Source organism: Syzygium oleosum, unplaced genomic scaffold (genome assembly GCF_021117445.2).
Source record: "Syzygium oleosum isolate NSW1041296 unplaced genomic scaffold, Sole_v2.1 Sole_v2.13, whole genome shotgun sequence".
Taxonomy (NCBI): Eukaryota; Viridiplantae; Streptophyta; class Magnoliopsida; order Myrtales; family Myrtaceae; genus Syzygium; species Syzygium oleosum.
Genome location: NW_026607497.1, coordinates 6,117,661 through 6,145,097, shown reverse-complemented (window position 1 = coordinate 6,145,097; position 27,437 = coordinate 6,117,661). Strand labels below are relative to the sequence as shown.

Genomic DNA, 27,437 nt, shown 5'->3' with positions numbered 1-27,437 from the left:
ACATCTATGCCCTGTAATATTTTGACTTGTCAAAAGTTGGGACCAGCAAGAAAAAACAAAAGAAAGAGAAGAATGAACGGTCAGCCCAACCTAGAAGGAAAAGAAGAGGCCGAGAGACACGCCCGCGAGAAGGGAAAAGAAAGAGAAGAGAAGAAGACAGAAAGGAAATGGCTTTTGCGCGTGCACGCTACGGACGCCTTACCGAGATGGATTCATTACGAATCGCAACAGCCGGCTAATTGCTTGCATCCTTTGTTTGTCCAATCGGATAAGTTTTCGAAATTAGGGCTTCACTTCGAAGTTTTGTGAAATTTGAGCCGCTAAGTCCGATTTTTGAGTTGTTGAGTTTTGGGATTTCATAGAATTGGTGGATTGTAGCGTTGTGGAACCGTGGGGTTTGACAAAATTCGTTTTAGAGTAACGGTTTGGTTGGAGTGAGAATTTTAGGGTTTTACGTGCGAGTTCTACATTGCGTTTAGATTTGAATAATCGCTTCGAGTGAGCAATTTGTTGTCACGTAAGAGTCATTTTGTTGGCGTTTAAGCTTAGTATAGCTTTTTCATAGTTGATGTAGTGTTTTACTTTGTGTTGACATCAATTATCGTTTAATTGTTAGATTACGAGATCGTCGGCTCGTGTAGCTACACGTTGTTTGGTTTTTTGGGCATTCTAGGTGAGTGGTGCTTATCTCTAGTTTTATAAAACTCATATCTTGAAGTGATAGAAAGATATATTATGAGTTAAAGATGGATAAAGATATATTATGAGTTAAAGAGGAATCACATGTTTGATATTTCTTTGAAGAGGGAAAGTGATGTTTATGGCGTTTTTGATGCATAACTTCGGATCAAGCATTTGCTACTCTATTTGTTATTTGAAATGTTTAAGAAGTGTTTATGAAATGAATTGCAAAAGGTATTTTGGTGGATGAGTTGAGTTAAGAAAGATTGTATACTTAATTTGTTTTGTAAATCGATTTGTGATGTTAATTCTAGATTTGGTTTTGTAGATTGTGGAGGATGTTGTTGTGGGTTGGCATTGGTGCTCAATGTCTTTGTGAACCCATTGAGGAATTTATGGGTATACATACTAGTTTAGGATATTGTTGTGGGCCAACCACCGGCAATATAGGTGGAGACCTTGCCAAGGTGGATAATTTGGTCACCTTGTCACGGGGTGTTATGCATGATCATGATGAGATATTTGAGCATGAGATTGGCTAATGGAATGAATCATTGTTGTGTGATTTTGATGGGATTGATCAATGGGCTGGACCATTGATATTTGGGGAAAATTACCAAAAAAGTAATAAACCTTTTGCAATTGTGCCAATTCAGTCCTAAACTTTTTTTTGGCCAATTCAGTCCTAAACTTTTTGTAATTATGCCAATTCAGTCTATCCAGCCACTTTTGGCCGGCCGGCAGTGACGTGGACGCCGGCTGACGTGGCATTATTTTAATAGATTTTTTTTTCGAATTTTTTATTTTTTATTTTTCTCTTTCTTTTTATTTTTCCCTTATCTTCTTCACCGGTCGCCGGTTCGACGACCGGTGACCAGCGAGAGGCTAAGGTCGGCGAGTTCGACCTCGCCATGGCCAGGGCGAGGTCGAGCTTGCCTAGCGATGGCGAGGTCTTGCCAGATATTGGCGAGGCCTCGCCAGATCTGGGCGAGGCCTCGCCGTTGCTAGGAGAGCTCGACCTCGCCCGGCCATGGCGAGCTCGACCTCGCCCGGCCATGGCGAGGTCGACCCTACCGTCGCCGGTCGAGGCCGACCTTGCCATGACCAGGCGAGGCCTCGCCCGGCAACGGCAAGGTCGGCGAGACCTTGCCGTTGTTGGGCGAGGTTGAGCCTCGCCCTGACCATGGTGAGGTCGACCTCGCCCATGGCCGGTGAGGTGGAACTCGCATGCCTCAGTTGGTTGCTGGTCCGACGACCAGGGAAGAAGATAGGGAAAAAAATAGAAAGAGAAATTTTTTTGAAAACTATTAAAAATTTATTAAAATATTGCCACGTCAGCCGGTCGACGCCAGCCGACGTCCACATTAGCGCTGGCCAGCCAAAAGTGGCCGGATGGACTGAATTGGCACAATTGCAAAAGCTTTAGGACTGGATTGGCAAAAAAAAAGGTTTAAGACTGAATTGGCACAATTACAAAAGGTTTAGGATTTTTTTGGTAATTTTCCCTTGATATTTGTTTGGATATGCCTGCTATAAATATAGCTATGTCAAAGCATATACAATTCGTTCTTTTCTTGTAAGTTTGTTAGATCTTGAAATTTGGCTTGATGAGTTATGTTTTTGTGTCTTAAACACGCATAGTGGATGTTCGATCTACTTAGAAGAGATATTCATTACTCACTGGACTGTGGTTGCTAATTCCATTTATCTATCATGTTTTTCAGGTTCCTTGGTTAGTGGCCGATAGTACGAAAGCGCTATCGCGGGGACTTTTGGGAGTTGAATTTTGAGTATGGTTTAAGGGAGTTGTATACATAGTTGTTAATAGTTTGTCGGGTTGGCTGAGTTCTAAGTTGTATATATTCTGTTTTTTGTAAATTATAGAAACTCTGATGTTGTAACCTAACTTGCTGATTTATCATATATATAGATTGAGATATATATTTTAATAACCGGCTGTAAGTTGTGTTTGATGCTATGTCTTTCTAGTGGAAGGACGGCGGGTCATCCCTCATTCTTGATGATTTTGGGGTGTGACATGTCCTGCTTGAAATGCAGTTCAAAATGTCCCCCAAGGGTTTGTTTCTCACTCGGTTAGCTTAACCCGATTTTCAGAACTTGCAATCTATGCCGGATCTGCCTGAACCAAGACGATCCACAATATAAATTCCAGGAAAATCTCCCAAGCTCTTCGCAGCAAGTTGTACGTTAAAGTTATTAATGCACGCACTGATGAATCTATGCAAAGAATACTTCCAGATGTTCTCTCCAACTTTTTTCTTGGAAAAGCAGGTCTTCTCCACGTCTTTTGTCCACTTCTTTTGACCAATTCGCCCTTCGTTTGTTCTAACTTTGATTTACCCGAGGCTCTCTACAACTTTCGTTCGTCTTGATTTCAAGTTTTTGGTATTGCATGGTGAAGAGAAGGAAACATTTCATGGGGATTATGAATTAAAAGAATTGAAAATTAAAAATATTTCAATTCTTTTAAAGGGGGCATTTGTTAGTGCTCAAATTTGGCTGATTTGACTAGAAGAAAGCAGGAGTACAACATGCCCAAATTGCTAAACATTAAACTGGGTAATGAAGTCGCACAAGACCCAATATATGGGATATCGAGAACTCGGCACCAATAACCGCTCGGGATATTGGGATAAAGATAAGAGCGGTTATCCCATCTGGTGCTGATAATATCGTGGAATAAAAGGAGTAGTTATCGGGAAGAAGATCAAATAATCCAAAATCGAGACAGTAATTGTTCGGCAGTGGTTATTCTTTAGCGTTAGTTATAAATAGCTTCCAAGATTTCATGAGAAGGACCTTTTGCCAAATTGACTGCAAAAAGAAACACCTTTTGTAATCTCGTTTGTTCAATTGCCATCGTTAATTTATCTTTTATTTTTGGTAGCACGATTTATCTTTTGTCCTTTTACTTTTGTTCGCCATTAGCGTAGAATTCGTCTCTTCCTTTCCGAAACGACACAGGACCCGGTTACTCACAAAAAAAGCCGAAGATCTTCCCCTTCTGTAAAAGGTCTTTCATTCGAGGCCACTCTCGGCGAAACAAAGAGGAAAGGTCAGTCACCTTCTTTGCAAACGCTTCCGCGGCCATATTGCAAACGATGCAGGTCAGATGTTTAAGCATTTCTCTATGATATGACGAGAGAATTCATAATTGCTTGTATTGCTCATCGTACAGTACAAATATTAATACAAGGTATTGTATAACAGAAAAGGAAAAGAAAAGATTTATCAAATATCTCTAACTAATTATAATAGATATACCAAATATTACGCTAGCTAAAAACAAAAAAGTAAATCCAGAGATACACCAAATGTTAGAAATACAGATGTAAATCAATGTAAATCTTTAACAAATCTTCTGTAATATTCAATCGCTCAAACTCAAAACATAATTTAACATGAAGTAATTCTAGGTTTTTCTGGCGTAAGCTGTCCAAATCACAAGAAGTAGACCTGATGATAATAGCTGCAATTATTAGGTGGCATGGGTTGACCTAATTACAATGAGTGCAATCATTTACGCGTAATCTATCGTGTTCCCTCCACGTAGTGATAAGCAAACCACTTAACGTTCTATATGTTCCGGTGATGGTCATGTGTTTGAACATAACTCATAAAATATCACAAATCATACTTGTAATGAGAGAGATGGTTAACTAATCCGTAAACATTAAATGTATGTGTTGCACAATATCCTTTTGAGGGATTGATGATCTCATGTTTATATGGATTCACGTTACTTTGAGTTACAAAATTAGCTCACATAAAGATTGCACAACTAAAATATTTGAAGATTTTTTTGTCATGTAAAAATGTTCTTGAAACAAAATGGTTTTCTATAATGCTCGAGGATATTAAGGACCTTTTATTTTTCGTTCTGTGTTTATAAGTTCAAAAGACTTCTTTAAGATCATAAAAGAGCTCTCGTTTTGCATCCATAACAACGCAACCACAACTACAGCTCAATTTGCGGTTGCAATAACATGACGGCTACTGTAGCAGAAGATCAGCACAATGGAATTTGAGGTTGTGTCAAGGCGACTACTGCTACCAACAGCACCAATGTGAACGGCGCGAGTTGTATAGTGGCTGCAATGACTGGATTGGCGGAAACTGACAAGCAAGCAAGCAAGAAGAAGAAGAAGAAGAAGGGAAAAGAGTGTTCTTGAACTAGATTTTAAATTGAGATGACGCTCCATGTCAATGATGATACTCGATTGGGCGGGAGCAATACATTGAGCCGATTTTAGAAAGTTTAGGTACTTAACCGAGCAAAAGATCTGGTTCGTAAAAGAACAAACTTCATATAAACAGTGAAATGTGCCGAGAAAGAAAACATTGACCATTTAACTACATCAAAGAAAGTTGATATCTGACGAAAGGGTGGCAGCAGTTTTATTTCTATTTTTCCATGACCTTGATGTGCAAGCCTTCCCCAAGGTTTAGAATCGGATTTCGGCGTATTTCACCTCTCTTGACCTTTATATATCTGATCATATTCCAACAGATAGAAAATGTTAGGAACGACATCGCTGTCGGCCATCGAATTCAAGCACTGGACTATCTTTGCAGGAAACGTTCGTATTGAGAAGGGGAGAGAAGTACCTATATTTCGTGACCAAGACGTGCAGAAAAGTCGCCAAGAAAACTCTCGCGTACTCCGCTCCAGCACATTGTTTCATTCCCCATCCGAAAGGCATGAAATTCTTCCGCATCGCATCTGATTCGCAGTCCTGGAATTCGAGAGCCCTTAACAAGTCAATTAAAGTACGGCATTTAATTCAGAACCTAAATCGCTTGGGACCATATAACTTCATAAATATGACTCCTTTAATCTTGTTTATTTGTCTAAACTATAGGATTCCCATCTGCAAACCCCAATTCCCCTATTAAATTCAACCTTCCAGCGCCACGGATCAAATGTAGCAGGATCTTTGTACGTCTCGGGGTCCAGGTGAAAAGCAGAAGTGGCTATCAAAACTCCCCAGCGCGCCGGAATCGTGTATCCTGCAAAGAATTCCAACTATCATCAAGGTTCTGAATATGACTTGGTTATCGAAGTACTTATCAATATTCTCGATGCAAAAAGAAAGCACACGGATCGACTATTATAGAAGTGACCTACCGTTCCATTCTACATCGCTTTTTGTCCTCCTTAACAATCCAGGTGAGACGTTTCCCAATCTTAGTGATTCATGTATTACCTGGTTTTTTTAATACCAACGTTAGAAAAGACTCTAGTATATGCAGATTGTGCCAAAAAAAATTGTCCATCTGGCTAGATTGCATACATGAAGAGTGAAAGGCATCGATTTGTATTCTTCCCACGTGATCGAGGAGTCTGAAACTTCTCTATTCTTCATTATGTTCTCATGCTCTTCCTGGAAAAGTACGAGTAAAAACCCAATTAAGAATGTTCAAAGGGATTCCGTGTTACACTTAATTCAATCCGTAAGTAGAAAGGCGTACGGTAATTTCTTGCAATGCTTTAGGATTCTCTTCGAGGAACATTAGAGCTAACGTCAACGTTGTGGAAATAGAATCCGAGCTGACAAAAAGAAGTCCAAATATGAGCTGAACCACAGAATCCTCTGTCAAGAATTTCTCTGTACTCATGTCTGTCATGATGCGAGAAAGATAGTCGTTGTATGGTGTCTCCGGCGAAGAAACCCGAGCTTTTACGATTTCTCGAATGATTGACAACGCCTTCTTATGATTCTGCACAGACCTAAATTTAATACCAATCTTTTTCGTGTATTAAAAATCAAGTTCTAACAAACAAATTGGTTCACTTTTACCTTCATGCATTTGTAATGTGCTGTACCCGGTATGTTCAAAGGGATTGACATAAGGCCTTGAACAAATGCAAAATATAAATCTCCCAATTTCTCTGATGATTGTGTAGGATCATAACTAAACAGTTGCTTTGCGCCGAATTCAATAGCCATCTAGCAAGAACATCAAAAGCTATTAAGCGTTGGATTTGTCATCTCCCTACTTAGAAAAAAGGAAAGAACGATTCAAAAGTTTTTAAAGTTCAAGGATTTGGTCCTTACGATTGTGGTGGTGTATCTTACGTCGACTGATTCTTGGCCTAACCAGCTCTTTATAGTCACTCGAGACGCTTCTTCCATCAAGAGAAGCAACTTCTCCCTCAGGACCTCCATGCCAAAGTGCTTTAGAACCATGCTTCGGATATACTTGTGGACGTTTGGGATGTTGGTGCTGGCCTCGCCCTCTTGCGCGAAAAGCTTTGCGAACGTGTCCAGAGCCCATGAGTCGAACAGCTTCCCGTCTTGCTGAAGGACAAAATGGCAGAATTCCGGATCGGCCGAGACTACTATTGCCCGACCTGCCACGCTCGTCCGGAACGTCTTTCCGTACCTGCATCAAAAGAACAAAGAAGAGGGGCATCCCTGGTTATTGTTAAGAATCACAAAATGAAGTCAACTTCTGATTGTGAAATGGCCAATGAAATGGTTTTGAGTACCATTGTATTCTCTTCTTGAGGAATGGAAGGAGGTCCAGAGAGTAACTAGGAACCATCAACTGAAGGGTCTCGCCGATGAGAGGAAGCCCGAAAGAACCGGGAGGAAGAACGCCATTGCACTTAGGGTTCCTCCATCGGTAAATCCAGTGAGTGAGCCATGCGATGATCAATGCCGACACACACGTTCCGATTATCCACATCGCTTGTTCCTCTGGGAAGAAGACCAGGCGCTAATGGAGCGTTAGAGGGTGATGATCAATGCAAGTTGTTCTCTCTTTATAGATGTATCTCTCTTTGCGGAGATTCGTTATGTGCATTCTTGGCTCAAGTTCTGTGGTCTTATAGATATGACGCAACTATGTGTTTTCCTGAAAAGCACTACAAATCACAAGAAGTTAACCTGAATATAATAAGTTCCATAATTAGGTGAGCATGGGTTGACCTGATTATAATAAGTGCAATGATTTCCGTGCAATCCTTGGTTGGTGATAGCCAAAACTTTGACGTTCCTTAAAATCAGGCGATGGTCATGAAGGGAACATCATTCATTTAAAATCACAAAAGATGCTTGAAATGAGAGGGATCTTTGAACTAATTCCAAAATGATACACAACCCTAATCCCTTAAATATCATTTGAAGGATCGAGGGAAAAGTATCAGAAAAGTCATAAACCTTTTGCGTTAGTACCAATTTAGTCATAAACCTTTTTTTGGTGCCAATTGAGTCATTCCGACTAATCTTTGAACTAATCCGAATATATCACGTGAAAATGGATTTATGCTACTTTGAGAGTTTACGGAATTAGCTCACATTTAGTGTTGCACAGCTGAGACGCATAAGGATTATCTTCTTCTTCTTTTTGTTGTATTTTGTTTTTGTAACAGTGTAGTTTTCTATGATGCTGAACGATTTGAGGGACCATTTTTTTTTTTTTTGTGTTCAGAAGTTAAAAAGATTATTCGAAGATCATAAACGACCTTACATCTCTCCCTTTTGCACTTATAACAACGAGACTACCGGGATTTGCAATCGCAACAACATGACCACAATAGTACTAGAAGGCAAGAACAAATCGAATTTGCGGTGGTGTCAAAACGACCATCGCTACCAGCAACAATAATGCGAACAACACACCTCCTATATTTAAAAATTTTAAAAAAAATTATCCACGTTAACGCCAGCCGTGCCACGTAGGACGGCCGGCATCCACGTCAGCAACCTCCAGCCTAAATTGACCGAATGGACTCAGTTGGAAAAACATGATTAAATTGTCTAATTGAAAGATTTATGACTAAATCGGTACTCGATGCAATATGTTTAGGACTTGTCGCGACCTACCCGTCCCGATCGGGAGGATCCAAAATTGATAGGTGAGATCCTGAGGTATTTGTCGATGGATGTGAACATTAATTGAGTCGTTTGAAGGACAAACCAAATGATTCATTAATCCAAGGACCGAGGCACTTCCAAGCCTTATACCTCATGTGACGAGAATTGTCTTAGACTAAGCATTCAATTGGAGTAGCCACTAGCCATAATCAAGGATTGGCTAGAAACTCTCGTCGAGACGTGGGAGTGTCATCTAGATATGCGCGAAAATTAGAGATTCTAAGGATCGGGGACTTGATTACACTAGTGATCTAATTAGTGCCCTTTCGATACCTAAACTTGAACGCTCGCAAATTAACGCATTGGACAGCCTATCGAAAAAGCTTAAGATTCTACCTAACCATGCAAAAAATGGAAAATAACGATCAATGTATTAAAGGTGCGCAATCAAATAATCATAAAGAAAATAAACAATCAGCGACCTAACATTGTCTCTAAAAAAGAAAAGGCAATCAAAAGCCCTAAAGTAAAGCCCTAATGGCTTGTTCAATTTTTTTGGGAAATTTTTAAAGATTTTCTCAATTTTTACAAGTTTTAAATTAAATCTAGAATGAAATTAAACACTAAGATCTAACGAAATTACCCTAAAAAAAATTTCTAAACATTTCCCAATTTTTCTGAATTTATCTAATTTTTTAAATTTTTAAATTTTTTATTAATAAAATAAGCATTCCGTACCGGGTCCCTTGACCCGATCCAACCCGGCTCTCTGACCCATCCGAATTTTCAAATTTTGATTTTTTTCTTTTTTTTATTTCCTTTGGCTTTTTCTAATTTTCTTTTTCCCCTATTTCTTTTTCTCTTTAATTTTTTATTCCCCTTTTTGTTTTCTTTTTCCCCTATTTCTTTTTCTCTTTAATTTTTTATTCCCCCTTTTGTTTTCTTCTGCCTTGACTGGACGCCTTCTTCCTCATGGGCTCACCGAGAGCTGACTGGGAACGTCTTCTTCTTGGTGAATCGCCGGCAACCCAAACTCCGAACCAAAATCGGTTTCTTCGAGTGACGTCGACGACGAATCTGCTCAGACCGAAGTCGCAACTCTACCATCACCGAACCAAAGTCCCTAAACCAGCACCGCCGGCCACTAAATCGCTAACATCGGCGACACACTTTCGTTTCCCGACCATCAAACTTCCAGCGACAACAATACGCGCTAAAACGCAAACAAACAGACGTACACGCATATGAAATGGAGATAGTAAGCTAACGGTGGCGGCCTCAAACCGCGGGCCTCTCGGATTAGGAAGGAGTTCTCCGGCGGGGAGACTCGGACAATGTGCGGACCATGGCATAAACACAAGAAAAACACAAAGTCAGTATTGATTCGACGAACAAGAGTACCAAACAAACACAAAGATCGACTTCTAGGCACCGATTTCACAAAAAATCATTCGAACTTCCATTTAGGCATTTCATCGAACACGTGGTATGCAAGTTGAGATAGACGCTCTTGAGTGAGATTCAATGCGATTTCTAAACGTCCATATATCACAACAAACTCATCTTGGTTTACCCAGAAACTTTCAGAACTTTCAGACCCGAACTCGGCACCCTAAGCCCACACTGTCTCATTGAGGCATTTCATCAAACACGTGAGGCGCGACCAAGAAAAGGGGTTACAGAGCTGGTTTTGACGAGATTCATGGCTTTTTTTTTTTACATACGACGCTCGAAACCACTCATTTGAGCATAAAAAAGGTGTCATTCTCCATTGGTGGAGCCAGGCGACCACCGAATAGGCTCGGTGTGCCTGGCACCCGAGAGGCAGGGGAGGGGGACCAAAACAGGGGAAGACGATGAAGACCCACCTGGTTCGGGGCTGACTGGGATGAAGCGCGGCGGCTTGAGGCTCAATGGGGGCCGACGGAAACTCAGATGGACGACCGGTCAAAGAGCAAAAATCTCTCTTTTTTGGTTCTCTCGGTTCCCTCTCCGTCTCTCCCTCCGGAACCCCCTGGTTCGTGCGGCCGTGAGGCGACGAATGGTGGCCGGTAGGTGGAGCCTTCAACGGGAACGATGGCGACTCCAACGGACCGCCGGCGAGCGAGCAAAAATTTCTTCTTTTGCACTTTCTCTCTCGGCTCCCCTCTACCGCGAGGAGCTGGGACGACCAAAAACGAGAGAGCGGCTAACTCCGGTATTCGCAGGCTCAAATGCAAGGTGGAGAGGGGGAAGAGATTCGCCCAGCCACCTCCTTGCCGATCGAGAGGTCGGAACACTCTCCTCTCTAAACCCCTCAATCCACCCTTTTTTTTTTCTCCCTGTCCCTTCTCTGTTTCTTCTTTTTCAAGCTCTCTCTCTCGGTGTCTGTCTCTCTCTTTGGTTTGGGGAAGCCCCCTGTTTTTTAACCTCCTCTGGACGTGTCTTCACCAAGGGAGAGAAGAGAACGTGCCTGTCCATGGGGAAGAGCTCCCCTTTTGTCTTCTCTCTCTCACTCTCTCTTTTTTCTTCTTCTTTTTTTTTTGATAATAATTTTTCAAATAAAATAAAAGAAAAATATGTTTTACTAAATTCTGTTAATGCAAATGCGCCTAATATTTATGTGCCATATAATTTAATGAAAATATTTTTGCTTAGGGGTTAAAAATAAATCCTTAATTTTTATGCACTTAAACCCTAAATGACTAGGCAAAATTTAGGTGTTAACATGACTTTTTTGGTACTTTTTCCATCATCATTTAATTAATTTAAGTTCAGGGACAACATTGAATATTTAAAAAAGGACGACACTATTTCCACCTTAGTTTGACTAAAACGCTCATTTTTATAGTAACTAACCAAAATGCCTTTCTCTCTCTCTTCAAAGTATCGTTTCCTTTTTTCATTATACACACCAACAAAACCAACTTTATTTCTATGATTTCTCTCATCAGTTTCACAAATGCATCATGTTATCACTTTGCTTAGAGAAGTTGTTAATTTTAATTTATGGTATCATATTTTTAATCAATGCTACAGAGAATATTAGCAATTTCTATTTATGATGGCTTGTGTACACAATAAATTCCCTATTTTTCAATAGATAATTTGAGCGAAAATATATTTCAAAGTTGAAAATTAAATTTCAATCTAATTATCTAGTCGATCTTGATCAAAAATGGAAAAAATTGATCAAAGTATGGATTGGTTAATTTCTTAGAAGAATTATCAAACATTAAACATGTGTATACTTAGACCATATCGAAACAAAAGATAAGGCACAAAGAAGAAAAAAAAGAGACTTCTTGTTGTTCTTCTATCATGAAGAAAGTAATTAATATCGATTGTAAATTCAATGTAATAGTAGTGGATCAAAACTTCAAAAATATTCTTAAAACTTTCCTTTGGAATAATGTGATGTGAGTATGAAAGTGAAGAAGGTGTAACTAGATTTTCAACCTTCATTTTACAATTCAGATAAATTGTGAAAGCACAAAATAAGCGATATTTAACTTCAGAAACCTACAAACTTATTCCAGAAAAAATACACACACGGTCAAGATCAGCTAGATAATTAGATTGAAATTGACATTTCAACTTTGAAATGTAGATTCGCTCGAATAAAAAATAGACAATTAATTCTGTATTCAGAAACCGTTAGAAAGGTTACGAATGAATCGATGCTCCCGGACTAGAATTAGTATATGAAAAGTATTTGTAGTTAGTATTCAATGCAGATTATATTTGGAACTTGGATCCAATTGCTTCACGTGGGATGGGCACCCTTTTTAGAATCATAGTCTAATAAAGGAAAACATCAAGCTATTTGTACGCATTCACGTGTAGCACACCTGGTACATAGTCTATGGAAGTTTTTTTTCGTAGTAGTTAATGCTACCTAGCGTCTCTATTAGAAAACATCAAGTCGTAAATCTCAAGTTATTGATGTTTCAGTTGATTTTTATATTCTAATCCTAGCGTTTCCCACAATTTCCTCCCTTTTTGGATATTAAAATTCCTAATATTTTGATACATTCCTATTGAAATATATTAATTGATAACCAAAAGATATTGCAACGGTCAAACAATCCTCTGAACATTTTTTTAGTCGAGATAGTGATGTTTCTTCTGACTTTCTATTTAACAAGTACGAGCGTTTCCCGCGTTGCTGTTCTTTTTTTTTTTTTGCTTTGTTCGTGCACGACTCCTTCTGTGCTTTTTGTTTACTAATTTATCCAATCCTTATGTACCCCTCTAAGATGATATTTTGTTAGGCGTAATTGAGGCATTTATATTGTGAAACTGACGAGAGAGATGATAGAAATAAAATCAGTTTTGTTGGTTAGTTTGATAAAAAAAGAAAACAATACATGAAGAGAGAGACGAAGGATATTTTCGTCAGTCAACTAAAAAAAACAGAGTGTCTTAGCCAAATTGAGGGTGGAAATAGGGTCGACCTTAGAAAATAGTCTAGAAACTTAGTTTGAACATGTGCAAAAAGTTTAAGGATCACATGAACAAATTAAAAGTTTAGGGACGATTTGCAAATAAGGCTACAGTTTATGAACTACATTAAATAAATTAAAAATTCATGCACCATATTACATATTGAATCAAAATTTAAGGATAATTTGTATCATTTTATCCTTTATATTTCTCATACCATGTTTACAAGTCAAAAAGACTACTTGAACATCACGGAGGACTTATATGTCTCCTTTTGCATTTATAACACTCTGCTACTATCGCTTTCAGATTTGCGATCGCAATAGCTTGATCACAACCGTATCAGACGACGAGCGCGATCGAATTTGAGGTCATGTCAAGGCAACGGCCACTATGAGAGCAACAACACGACCGACACGCCTTTGTTTAAAAAAAACAGGTTCTCCCGACATATATCATTTTCATCATCTTTGGCCAACTTTTCAAGCAGTGTTTTTGTCCACAGTAAAAGTAGTTAAGGTCGTGCTTCGCGAGCTCATTTGTCGAGTGAGTCTGCAGTTGATTCTTCTTCATCATCGATTGGTTTTGTAGTTTTTATTTCCTCTAAAAGTTTTTGCACCTATGTGCGGTTTCATTTGGGTCTATTCTAAAACTTTTCAGCCACATTTAATTTCTGCTCTGGTCAAACAAATGATGTGATTGTGCCACTTGGTCATTAGAAATTTGTTTATCCAAAAAGGAAGATCTAAATCTAGTAAACAATGACATTTTGTGAACCGATTTTTCCATTATTTCATTACATCATCTTTTTTATTGTAAGCCAGTAGAAAGAATGCTATTTCTAGCTCAATTCTATTGTGGGAACCAAACAAAAGAATGGGATTAGCAATTCCCCTTTATATTTCCATACCATTTTCCATTTTATTTCGATATGATTCCATTTCTTTGGATCGAAAATGTGTTTGGACCTTGTTTGGTGCGTTGTTGAATTGGATTGTTCATGGAGTAGGATCCCAGTTCCTTTGATTCTTATGTTTGGAAAGAAACAGGAGCTCGAATTTGGATTCTTCATGGAATAGCATTCCTTAAATAAGATGGATTTGAATTACTTAACTTCACGTGTTATCGGGAATGCACTATCACCTATTATTACCAAAAAAAAAATAGCATATTTGATAAATGCATTTGAAAAACTTTTCATCAAAATAAAAAGAAATGAACTAGTGGACCAGCTCAATTGAACTAGCATATTTGATAGATACATTTGACAAACATATGCTTGTGCAAGACGTCGCTAGTAATGAACTAGTGGGCGGACCATCACAATTGATGATGGCGGCGGTCCGCGATCTTCAAGCCCATCAACCTCCATACATCTCAGAGCTTGGTCGTGATTTAATCTCTTTGGACCTCTGAATCTGAATCACATCTTGAATTCCTAAGTAACGACGCACACCATCATAGCCATGGAGGTCATCAGCCTCACAAACTACAGCTCTGGGGTCGTGCTAGGGAGCGCGACATCTGTTACAGCTTATTGACAGGGTCATGAGAACCCATCATTCTAAGAATCAGCCAAGTGACAAAGTCCTAAGTAACGCCATAGAATAGCACACCATCAAAGCCATGGAGGTTGTCATCCTCACGCGAATACAGCTCGGGGGTCGTGCTAGGGTGCGTGAATCAGCCAAGTGACAAAGTCGAGCCCCTACACCAAGGCCGAGTTTCCTAGCCTCGTGCAACCATAATTTGGAGTCACACAAGGGAACATCCTGGTTATAATCTCCATGATGATTGATAGATTGAGAGACAGAGAGAGAGAGAGTTTGATAGATTGAGAGACAGGGAGAGAGAGCTAGTGAAACGAGGGGGCCTGGGATGTCATCTGTTGATGGAGGCTTGACGGCAGGGGCTCATAACAGTGATGGTCGAGCGATGTCTCGGCAATGGGGGTACGGATGGCCACGAACGGCCGGCCATCGTCAAGCATCCTCTCCCATATCGATATGGCTGGGTGTCTTGGGAAAGAAGACCAGAGCAGGAAAAAAGAAGAAAGGACGAAGGAGAAACCTAAAAAGGAGAATACATCTCCGCCCATTCAATGGCTTAACATGATTTCTTAGAAGTTATCCAATTCTAAAATGTTTAGCTATGCAAGAATTGCTCCAACCTAAGATCATCAAGTTGAAATAGAGATGATTCCACAGTGATTTCTGTGGAGGCAGAAAGAGTAGATCCAACGATTCAGTCCTCAGGCTCGCATCTATACATCACCATCCGGAAGAAAGAAATCATTCTAGTCGATCCAGAACTAAGCCATCAACGTAAACAAGAATTGATGGAAGAAGCACACGCATCTTGTTAAGTCCAATCTCAGCAGAAAACAAGTTCATATTACTACAAGACGAAGTCCACACATCAATCCAAGTAATATCCAACTGCAAACACTCCAAGTGATGCTAATATGTAATTAAATTAACAAATAAGAGGCTCTCAGATTGAGGTTCTAGACATCAAAGTCCTGGTATTGCTGAAGGACCTGGGCGCAGCCGGACAAGGGCTGGTCTATCACGAATCCCATGTTGTTGGCGAATCGGTCGTCCGAAGCGATCCCGTTGTAGCGGGTGAGGATGACACGGGCGCGGTCACGTCCCGCGGCTGGCTTCTGGCAATTGGGCTGCGGGCTGCTCACGAGCATGGCGTCGCAAAGCTGATCCAGGTGATCCTCTGAGACGAACATCTTGTAGGTTCCGGTGGAGTCCGTGGTCGCCTCCTGGCTATACAGGGGCTTCATGCTTGTCCTGTCCTTGCATTCCACTTTCACCTTGGCACCTGTCGAATCAGTCCAACGGAAAAGGAGGTTAAGCAAAGAAATCTCAAGAGCTACACGCCCTTACAGACAAAACAGCCCAATTATAGGATGATACACATCGAATATAAACTAGAGCCACAGTTACAATCATGAGGAGTGTTGGGCAAGTAGACACCCAATGTCCTCTCATTCTCTACTTGCCAAAAGCTTTCTTGCATGTCTAACAAGCTCAAAGATTGCTACATTTCACCTAATGATGAAAGAATACTGCCCCAGCTTTTGTCGTTCGCGGAAAGAACTCCTTAAGAACAAAAACTACAAACAGCAGCAAGCAACGACAAGATTCGCCAATGGGGTCAATTAATTATCCCAAAAGATCAAAAGGGATACATCAAGAGGCTCTATTGACGAGGGATGGGCATTTGCAGTTCCAAATACCATCTCTTTCCAACTAGCACTCGCCGAGGCTCGACAGCCACCATCGAATCATCTATGTCCTACTTGAAATGCACTTGAAAACGTCCACAAGGGTTTGTTCCTAACTCAGTTAGCTTCACCCGATATCCAGAACTCGCAATCTACACCAGATCTGCCGGACTCGAGACGATTTTACCAATGAAACGACTACTGTAAACCCCTACACACGGTCAAACAAATCGCTCTCTTTTGCCTAGTTCCAAGTTGCAAATCTGCAGAGTCTTTCCATGCTACCCTCCCAAAATCTACAAATGCTCAAATCAAACCCTCCACCAGGTGAACCAACTTCGCAAGGCAGTCGAACGAAACATCGACATTCAAGTTACACACCACACCACATAGCCGCTACTATCGAGCGGCAATCACCTAGGACGCGCGCACTCCCTATTCACTACTCTGTCCCGCGCTGCACTCCACCAACCACACAACACAGCCATCGACACCCCCAGCAAAGCCACGGACGCAGGAATGCAGCCACCGTACACGCAGATCCTAACATCCAACCACCCGATCTACGCCATACCTACCCCAGATCTAAATGAAATACCACGAAGCTACAACAAAGGCGGCTGCAACAGTAACAGTACACTGCACGCTCCGTCTTCCCTAGAGAAGAAAACGAGCGAAAGCGGAAGCGCTACAGATCATAAGTCCCAAATGGGTTCGGCGAAACGGCGGTTTACCGGCGATGTAGGTGGAGGCGGGGGTCTCGAAACCGGCCTGGCAGGTGTCGCAGTAGACCTTCCCCGTCACGGTGAGCGGGGTCCTCGTGGGCCGAGCGGCGGCGGCGATCGCCGGGAGCAAGCAGAGGGCGAGCAGGACGGCCAGCCTCGCCATTTCCGGTTCTCGAAAGGGTTCTCGCTTTTTCGGGTTCGGCGATGGTTGGGGGAAATCAAGAGGAGGGGAATGAGAAGCGAAGGAGGAGCGAGTGCGCACAAAGGGAAAGCGAAGAAGCGAGAGCAGCGACGATATAAAGGGGAAGATGAAAGGGGAAAGGGGAGGAAACGAGGGGTGGGGGGGGTGGGGGGAGGATCTGGTACGGGAGGGCGTACGATGTGCCGGTGCTCGGTCGTGCTAGGGGACGCTTGATTTGAGGACTGGGGCGGGAGAGTCAAGAGGTGAGGAGGACGGACGGCCGGATGAGAGGGAGGAGCAGGGGAAAAGCGCGCGGGGTGTCGTGATTGCGGAGGGGGTGCTGAGCTGTCAGCTGTCGGTGGTCACATGGGGGTGTAATGATTCCATATGTTAGCGAAGGAGGAGCCAAATTTTGTGTATGAAAAAAAATAATAATAAATGAACCGGGCTCATACGCGCCGTTAGATGAGATGGGCCCGAGGGAGAGCCCACCGGATCCGACGGTGCACGTGGGTTGGGATCTCATGGACCGGCGCACGGGAAATAAGTGCTCGTCGATAGAGAGGAAGCAAAAGAGAGCTGTAAATCATAATCAACGATGCCGCGTTCGGCGGTGGCAAAGTAAGGGAGGTTTTCAAAAGAAACCGCGTAGAAATTTAGAACGGAGCCAAAGCCCAAAAGCGATGGGCTTACAGCCCATATCGCGAGGTTGAAAACATTTTTATCGAAAAAAATTATCCAAAAAGTTCTAAATTTATTTTGACAATTCAAGCATAAACTTTTAAATTTTATCAATTCAATCCTAAACCTTTTGATAATTTGTCAATTGAGTTTATCTAATTAATTTTGGCTGGAAGTTGATGACAAGGATGTTGGGCGTTCTATGTGACATAGTCGGCGCTGACATGGACATTTTTAATAAATTTTTGAATTTCTTTGTTGTTTCGAGGGATGGCCGGCGACCCCCTTTGGCTACAGGCGAGGGCCGCGACGCCTTTGCCAGATCTAGCCAGGCGAGGGCTCACGCGCCCACGCTTTGGCCGACGAGGACCACTAAGCCTCGTCTAGCCACATCGAGGGTTGCAAGCCCTCGCCTAGTGGCCGATGAGGGCATCGCAGCCCTCGCCAGCCATTTTTCCAAAACCCAGAAAAAAAAAAACAATAAAGAAAAGGGGAAAAAATCATAAAATTTTCTAAAAATTATGAAAATATTAATTAAAAATGTCAACGTTAGAACCGACCATTGTCGGCCGGCGTTCACGTCAGCAATTTCCGGCCAAATTTGACTGGATGGATTCAATTAGCAAAACGTGAAAAGGTTTAGGGCTGAATTGGTAAAAGTGCAACAAATTTAGGACTTTTTGAATAATTTTCCCATTTTTTTCGTATTAATTGCTTCTATCATTTGATATAATTAGTTAATGAAAAGCATTTTCATTATCGATAACAATTTATTTCTAAATATTATTATAAATGATGAAAACATTTTTCATTCATTTATTTTCTAAGTAATACAAGCAATTTTTTTTAAAAACATATTTTTAAAATTAATCATTTTTCGCAAAATAAAGTATGCCAGATCATCATGTACTCGGCACCCCGAAACTTTTCATTACAATGCACAAATTCGGAGAGCATAAATAAAAGAAATCAAGTTTCATTTTTCTTTCTTTTTTTTTAAATTTTGCGAACCACGATACGGTCAAGGCACGTGTTTGCACTTTGAGGAGCTGTCAATCTGGCACGAAAGGAATATGTTCTCCTCACTCTGGCACCTCGAATGGTGGAAAGATTGAACATAATTGGTGGCGCTTCAAGTGGACGAAATTTGTGGATTGATAGAGTCGGTGGTGGACCGCCAATAGAGTCGGTGTTGGACCGGCGGTTCACCACCGCCACTCGGTTCGGTTTACACTGCTTTCTTGTCCTTCCCCTATTTGAATCGAATCACTGAACTCTGATTTCGATTGTCGAATGCGCCGGACTTTAGGATTTTGGCAATTGATATGGTTTGATCGAGACCTGATTGAATTTCCTGACGAATTATGATGGGGTTGTTTGTGGCATACGCGTGTTGCTGAGAGGAAGCAAAGAGAGCTATAATCTATGATGTCGCATTCGACAAGGCAAAGTAGCGAGGTTTCAAAAACCCCATACAAGGTTAGAACAAAGGAGGCCAATCCTTTCCTCGTGGGCCAATCGGCTTGGTCCAAATTCAAAAGTACATGTATGTGCGGTGCTCACGGAAATAAAAAAAAAAAAGAGGATTTAAGTGGACTTTTAGCCCAACACCGCGATTAGACTTGTCAAAATAGATTATAAGCCATTTTCTTAACTCATATATATATATATATATATATATATATATATATATATATATAATGGACCGAGTTGTTATATGGATTAATTTTATTCATAAATGAGTCATAAATGGATTTAGGATGGTAAAACGCAACATAATATGGTGTTAACTGTGTTTACAATTTACTTAGACCCAACACATATCTATTACTCTCTTTTCTCTCTTGCCCTCACTCGATCTCACTCTCATCTCAGTTTTAATATGGGTTTTTCAAAATTGGGTTAAATATAGAAGTATTTTAGTAATATGGATCAGGTCATGTATGAATCGGGTTGATACAGATTAATAGATTTGCATTGCATGAAAATTGGTCTATTTAGATCGGACGATTTTTGACCCATTATGACTCACCCGTTTGATGAGTCTTTACAATTATGCCCGTTTATTTCACGAAAATTAATATATAATTTTTTTTTAAAAAATGATCGCTTGAAATTATTAATTTTTCGCGAAAAAAATATGAAGTCTAAAATTGTCATATTTTCCCAAACTTATTATTAAAATCCACGGATTCGGAGAGCATAAGAAAAGGAAATTTGTAGCTTTTTTTTTATTTTTTTATTTCCGTGATCTACATTTTGGTGAAGCGTGGATGCACTTTGAGTGGTTATCAATCTGGCGCGCAAGTAACATGTACTCCTCACTCTGGCACCTCAAATGGTGGAATATTGGAATATGGGGGGCAGCAAAATTGGTGGCGCTTCAAGTGGGCGGAGATTTATGGATAGAGATAGAGTTGGTGTTGGACCGGCGGTGGGCGGTCCGCCGCCGCCGCTCGGTTCGGCTTACATTGCTTTTTGGTCCGTCACCTATTCGACTCTTCGTTTTTTTTCCTTTTGCATCCTGGACCATTTGCATTTCCGGCTTTTCTTCCAGCATTAAGGATCACACGGTTTCACAAAGAAGAAAGATTGGTGTGTGCAGGGTCGGTCTAAAGAGTGAATTTCGCCAATGATCACTGACCACTATGATGGATTTTGCAATCGGATCACTAAACTCTAATTTCGATCAATGAATACACCGGACTTTAGAATTTGGGCAATCGGTACAGTTTGACCAAGACCCAACTGAATTTCCTACCGAATTCTGATGTTGTCGTTTGTGGCGCACACGTATTGCTGATGCGGCGCCGTATCCATAAGGAAAAAAAACGATAGAATCATGACACGATGCAAACAGACAGAGGTCTAAAAGCAAAGCTCAAGTGTCTTGCCATCCAATGAGCCAAGGATAAAAGCACAAAACAAAAATATGACTCGGCTGGTACTAGATATGTCAAAATGGATGATAAAATTATTTCTTAACCCATATTTAATGGGCTGGGTTATTATGTGGGTTAATTATATTTAGTTAATGTGTTATAAATGAGTTTAGAATGGTAAGACTCAAAATAATATAGATGTTAAATGGGTTCACAACTTACTTAGACCCAACCCACCTATATGATTCTCTCTTCACTCTCTCTCGCCTTTACTTGATCTTGCGCTTGCTCCCTCTATGCTCTCACCTTAGTTTATGTATGAATTTTCCTATATTGGATTAAATATAAAAGTGTTTTAACAATACAAGTTCAGTCGAGTATGAGTCACTAGATTTGTATTGCATAAAAATGGGTCAAAACGGATTAAATTGGTCAGTTTGGATCGGACTATTTTCGATCCGATCCGATTCACTCATTTGACAGGTCTAGCTTGTACCACGAAGGCCTTCTTTTCCGAAGCTTCAAACTATAAAACGAAACCTCAAGCCTCATGGAGCACATCATTATAAGTGTCCCATTCCAAATTAGGGTAATTGCGCACAAGAAATGAAAGTGATCGAATTCATATACGCCGATTTCAAGGCAAACGCCCGAGGCATTACGTTGCGAAGCTTCAAATTTCATTATCTAGTTAATATCATGTGCTCGAATATGCACCTTGACTGGACATGCACATTCATATCAATGAAGCGACCACCATGAATTCTTAACGCAAATAAATAATAAAAATATATATGGACATGGATTGTTACGTCATCTCTCCAATATTGAGGATTAACTGGTCAACAAAACCCTAATTCCCGGCTGAATGCTTCTAAATGGTGAGTTAACTCCACTAACACAAATTATTACTTTAATATACTCTTTTAGGATAAAAATAGTAAGAGTGTCATAATTTTCGTACGACCCTGATTGGTGCTTGATTGGGGTCATGCGACCAGCGATGGTTGGATCGATACTCGAGTCGCTCGACCCCGGTAAGTGGTGCCACCACTTCTCTCTCTAACTCTTCTCCCTTTGTCTCTATGTGGGTGTGCTTCAATTGAAGGCGGCGTCGACCATAACGAGAGGCGGGCAAGCACTCGGTGGGCCTCGTCAGTGCTTAAGTGGAGTCGTCGCCACAATTGCCACCATTTGCCCTTATTCCCCCTCTTTAGAGTTTGAAGTGTCTTTCTTTTAATATTTTGACCCATTGATCACAAATTATTTAGTCAGCACTGACGTGAATTTACATATCAACATTTTCGTATTCATTTTTAACGGAAGGACTAACTTGAATAAAAGAATATATATAGGTTAGATATCACTTCTTTATCCCAAAAGAAAAAATATAAGCATAGGGGAATGAACAAATTGGGATATCACACGAACGGTTTCATTATCCCATTAACTAAACGTCTCTGACCAAAATTCGGTGGTCAGCGGTCAAACTATTATGTCACATGATGAGATCTAATTTCAAGGTTCCATTTGTTGTCACTTTAGGACCCTTTGACCAAACGGCTACAAAAAAGTTAAATCTCGGGTCTATTCATTTCCTTAACTTGCAGTAGGTGCTAATTAAAAACAACACTTGGTATATTTAACATCAATTTACAATCGAGCCATAATCTTAGGCACATTGAATGAAGTTGTTGAAATATGATTCACTTACTTCGTTAAGAAGATGCATGTGTTAAAAGAAGCCTTAAATTAAAAGATTTGGTGTATTGTGGAACGGTTAACATGCTCACAAGCCGATAATCGATAATTTTAAGGTTTTTAAATTGAAGTCAACCGACATCAAACTCCCCCAAAGTTGCCTTTGCCGACCATGCGGATTAGTTCTGTCTTTCTTATAAAAACTGAGGAAACGAACAAAACCATCGTGTTCAACCCATTTTGTTGGTCAAAAGTTTCTAGGCTTTTGACTTTTCTCTCCTCGCTCTATATATATCCTCTCCAATTTATCACCCTAGTCATAGGAAACGAAGATTAAATATTAGAAATCACAACAAGAAACCAAAAAAAAAAGAAAAAGAACGACGATGTTCTCGAAGGAAGCAAGACAGCTTCTCTTGATCTGCATTTTCTCGTTATGTTTCACGCCGTTCCTTGCTCATGGGAGGGTCAATCCCAAGTTCAAACTGCGAGCAGTCAACCTCGGAGGTTGGTTGGTCACGGAAGGATGGATCAAGCCTTCTCTGTTCGACGGAATCCCCAACAAGGACTTCTTGGTACGTGTTTCTGGCAAATTTGCCATACGTTGTGGCCCTTTTGTTCGTGTTCATTTATGAATCTTGCTGCGATATTTTAGGATGGAACTGGGCTTCAGTTCAAATCGGTGACGGTAGGGAAGTATCTGTGCGCGGAGAGCGGCGGGGGGACCATCATCGTCGCCAACCGAACCGCTGCCTCCGGTTGGGAAACCTTCAAGGTGAATGAACATCATCGAGAGAGAATTCAGTTGTTCTATCCAGAGTGAAAGCAATGACTGAGAAGACGTATATGCCTTCCGTTTTGTGGTTGCAGTTATGGAGGATCAACGCAACGCTGATTTTCAACTTCAGGGTCTTCAACAAGCAGTTTGTCGGGCTGGACGCGAACGGGGTCGACGTGGTGGCCGTTTCCGAGTCCCCCGTCTCGACATTCGAGATAGTAAGGAATTCGGAGGATCCGAGCAGAGTCAAAATCAGAGCTTCCAATGGCCTCTTCTTGCAAGTAATAAGATGCTCCGTTCTAAGTTTCAGTTTTTCTTTGAAAATACATTATGGCAATTTCATTGGGTGATATCTGGTTGAACATTTAAAAGCCAATCAATGTTGAAACTTATATGAATCACATATTGAGATGAGTGCGTGATACTGGCGGTGGCGGCAGGTGAAGACAGAGGTACTGGTGACGGCCGATTACAAGGGGGAGGGTGGATGGGGCGATGACGACCCTTCCGTTTTCGTGATGGGCTTCGCCGATAGATTGCAAGGCGAGTTTCAGGTCACTAATGGCTACGGACCACAAAAAGCCCCACAAGTCATGAGGGTAAGAAACCAAGAACCAAGAAGTGCGCCATCATTTTACTCGTTAACTTTTCACTTATTGACATTTTCCGACGTTTAGCTTAGTTCCTCATCATTTACCTTTAGTTACTTTTTAATGCTGAGTTGAATGCTTAGTTGCCCAATTTCCTCTTCTTTTCTTTTTGTCTCTTGGTCAAACGAGTAACGTGCCTAATTCAGAACAATCCATTGCGGGCGGCGATCTCTTCTGGATACTGTTGATTCTTTTGATAAATCAGAAGCAAACTTGTTGACTTCTATCAAGATTTTAGGGTTGACCGTTACCTAAGCACTGTCCAACTAGCGGTCCATGCTCAATTTTCAATACCCTGCAGCGGATGACTGCTGCTTTGTCTACTTCTAGTGGTTGAAATTTCAGTTTAGCATATTGATATCGCCATTGAACTCGGGATCTTCTTCGAATACTTGAACTTGACTAATTCCTCTGCATAATCAGTTGAGCTTGATTTGCAGGAGCATTGGAGCACATTCATAGTGGAAGACGACTTCCAGTTCATAGCAAGAAATGGGTTGAATGCAGTGAGGATTCCGGTGGGCTGGTGGATAGCAAGCGACCCAACTCCTCCGCCGCCTTACGTGGGAGGATCCTTGGCCGCACTTGATAATGCCTTTTCTTGGGCTCAGTACGTCCCACTTTCCTATGAAGCTGTCTCTACATGTCGCATTCGCACTTTTCATTTTCATTTGCAAAGACCAAGACTCCATCTGATCCTCACCTTTATCTCTCCTTTAGCACATTGGATGTTGAATGATAGGCAACCCAAAGCTTTTGTCTCACCATCGAGCGCGGTAGCCCAACGATAGAAGAGTCGCTACGTCTTTCATGAGATCACAAGCTCGAACCCTGTTGAAAGTCAAAATCTCCGGTCTGCTTGCGCTTTAAACATTTGCTAGTTAACCCCGTATACAGAGATTTCCCCTGTGCTATAATGCCCGTAAGACTACCGGTGACGGGATCCTATACTTGCAGATGGACTGAGTATTTATGGCTCGAAGAAACAAATATATCGTGTAGGTCCCATATGGTAATACTCAAGAAAGGTAGTTGCGCTGGTCCTCGTTTACTTGTCCTTCAACTGATAAAAATAGAAACTGAACTTTTTACTCACTGTCCATTTATTACCTATGATATTCTAGAGGGTGAAACCCACTGCTTCCCGATTGGCTAAGAAACTGAACCTCTTAACATGACTGGAGCTTTGGTAGGAAATATGGTGTGAAGATCGTAATCGATCTGCACGCAGCACCAGGTTCACAAAATGGGTGGGAACACAGCTCATCAAGGGACGGATCCCAGGAATGGGGAGCCACTGATGCTAACATCCAGCAAACAGTTGCTGTTATTGAATTCCTCACTGCTCGGTAAATTCTTCCACTCACATTTTGTATCTAATGCAACCACGTATATATCAGACCAAAGCCAGAACTCTGCAGTTCCAAATGCCATTTTTCAGGTATGCAGAGAGCCCGAGTCTCTACGCCGTCGAGCTCATCAACGAGCCTCTCTCTCCGGGAGTTGCCCTCGACACCTTGACCAAGTACTACAAGGCAGGATACGATGCGGTGCGCAGGCACTCCCCGACGGCCTATGTAGTGATGTCGAACCGCCTCGGGCCCTCTGATCCCAAAGAACTCTTCCCTCTGGCCAGCGGCTTGGCCAGGACCGTGGTCGACGTGCACTACTACAATCTGTTCTCGGATATCTTCGACAACATGACAGTCCAACAGAACATCGATTTCATCAACACTAACAGGACGGCACAGTTGAGCAATATTACCACGGCGAACGGTCCTCTCACCTTTGTGGGTAAGTCCAACCGCGACACCATCTATCATTACTTTTTTTACGGCGAGAAAGCGGAAAACTGCACGATGTGAATTGCTCACCAAACTTTGTTGCTGACTTGATTTGCGAATTGGGTGAAGGTGAATGGGTGGCTGAGTGGCAAGTGAGTGGAGCTACGAAAGAAGACTACCAGAGATTCGCAAAGGCCCAGCTTGAGGTGTACGGAAGAGCGACGTTCGGGTGGGCATACTGGACCCTCAAGAATGTCAACACCAAGTGGAGTCTGCAGTGGATGATCAACAATGGCTACATAAAGCTTTAATCAGTTTACCTATTCGAATCATTTCGGTATTTTCCGATACATATGCACACTCGTACAGTCGATTTTCGTGATGATCAATGGTTGAACTCGGTGAGAGCGCATTGAAGTGGAATAAATAGATTTTACTATTTCTGAACGCGGTTCATAGCCACGAGCAAGATTGATTGATCGGAGGTACGAAGAAGAAGAAATTATGAACAGGCAATGCAAGGCCAAGAACGTAGGCTCCCGTGTTGGATGGCGCTCGTACCCGTGATCGCACCAGTGATTGCCGCGATGGGATCACTTTGTGCTCCGATCAAAATATTCCGTAACGGGCGCGTCAAACTTCGACGACAATTATTTGAGGGTCCCTGCGGTGTTAGTTTGCCAATCATAGAATAATAATAATGATAAAAAAAGTTAAAGTACTTTTACTGTTATACCTCCAATTTCACATTGGATGGTGGGGGGAAACTTACTAGGTAGTTGCTGATGACTTCCTAGAATCCTTAAAAAAACACAGCAAAAAACTGCGGAAGCGCCGCGATAACTCACGTCGTATGGTTCCATAGATTCGGATGGTGACCCCAACAATCGTGATCCGAACAATGCAAACGCTACGAATTTACCCAAACGTCATGGGCTAATGATGACTTTTTGTCCGTTCTACTGAAGCGAAGTCTTGTTTTTTTTTTTCTTTAAACAAATATAAATAAACTTATGACGGGAGACGAATAATAATCATTCCATTTTTCTATTTATTCTATTTTTCTGTTATCGAAAATATATTTGGAATACAAATCCGTTTGGCAACGCAATTTTATTTTTCTATTTCCGGAATATATTCTTAGCCTAAAAATAGATTTGGAACATAAGTAAGAAGTAGAAATTTTCTACTAGAAATAACAATTCTTCTCATGGCTTGCCCTCGCCGCCCACTGCCCTCCAACGTACAAATTCTACATCGACGCTATCAATTGTGTCATTATTAAACTCTACTTTTTGGTCAGAAATAATTTCGGGAACAGAATGTTTATCGTTCGCGCCCTTTAACTTCCTAAATTGCAAAATATATTTTTTTGGGTATCAGGTGCTTCAAATTTTTTGGCCATGTGATCCCAAGAGGACGGGACAAAATGAAGATTCACAAGAGCATAAAATCCCTCAATTTTTTTTCCCTTTCGGTGACCTGCGATCCCCTTTTTCTTTACTACGTCATTGCTCATTTCCTAGTAATTTCACAATCATAAATTATGAAATGCTGTAAAGTTCATCCCCCTAAACAAAAATTTCGCCGGGCTGTTGCATCATGTGGACCCTCCATAGGATTCACTTTATGCAGAGGGTGTTGACTATATTTAAGGAAATATTTCCATTTTTATCAACATGATAAACACAGTATATTGGAAATGATAAGTTTTCTTTATTGCAATGTTTAACTAGTGCCCCCACGGACAACTTGTTAATAAAATTCTACTTAAAAATAATACAATTTTGGAGGTACGTTTTTGTGCACAGCACGATGGCAATTTATTAGAAACCGTGAAATTTCCCTAATTAGTTTCTTAATGAGC

General features: G+C 41.1%; 3 protein-coding genes across 3 annotated transcripts; 1 reads left to right on the top strand and 2 right to left on the bottom strand.

The window, feature by feature from the left end:
* Positions 1–4,855: 4,855 nt before the first annotated feature.
* On the bottom strand, positions 4,856–7,602 carry LOC130139620 (cucurbitadienol 11-hydroxylase-like). The gene is made up of 9 exons (XM_056316974.1): positions 7,196–7,602; positions 6,762–7,089; positions 6,504–6,653; positions 6,175–6,423; positions 5,997–6,086; positions 5,831–5,909; positions 5,606–5,712; positions 5,311–5,438; positions 4,856–5,194 (listed from the first exon to the last, which is right to left on the bottom strand). The coding sequence occupies exons 1-9, from the start codon at positions 7,393–7,395 to the stop codon at positions 5,107–5,109; spliced, it is 1,419 nt and encodes a 472-aa protein (XP_056172949.1). The 5' UTR covers positions 7,396–7,602; the 3' UTR covers positions 4,856–5,106.
* A 7,721-nt stretch (positions 7,603–15,323) lies between these two features.
* On the bottom strand, positions 15,324–17,151 carry LOC115674933 (protein DOWNSTREAM OF FLC). The gene is made up of 2 exons (XM_030597457.2): positions 16,923–17,151; positions 15,324–15,782 (listed from the first exon to the last, which is right to left on the bottom strand). The coding sequence occupies exons 1-2, from the start codon at positions 17,074–17,076 to the stop codon at positions 15,457–15,459; spliced, it is 480 nt and encodes a 159-aa protein (XP_030453317.1). The 5' UTR covers positions 17,077–17,151; the 3' UTR covers positions 15,324–15,456.
* A 5,587-nt stretch (positions 17,152–22,738) lies between these two features.
* Positions 22,739–26,017, top strand: LOC115674934 (probable glucan 1,3-beta-glucosidase A). Its single transcript, XM_030597458.2, has 8 exons — positions 22,739–22,933; positions 23,014–23,133; positions 23,229–23,417; positions 23,577–23,735; positions 24,227–24,396; positions 24,980–25,135; positions 25,228–25,580; positions 25,700–26,017. The coding sequence occupies exons 1-8, from the start codon at positions 22,745–22,747 to the stop codon at positions 25,879–25,881; spliced, it is 1,518 nt and encodes a 505-aa protein (XP_030453318.1). The 5' UTR covers positions 22,739–22,744; the 3' UTR covers positions 25,882–26,017.
* Positions 26,018–27,437: the final 1,420 nt, after the last annotated feature.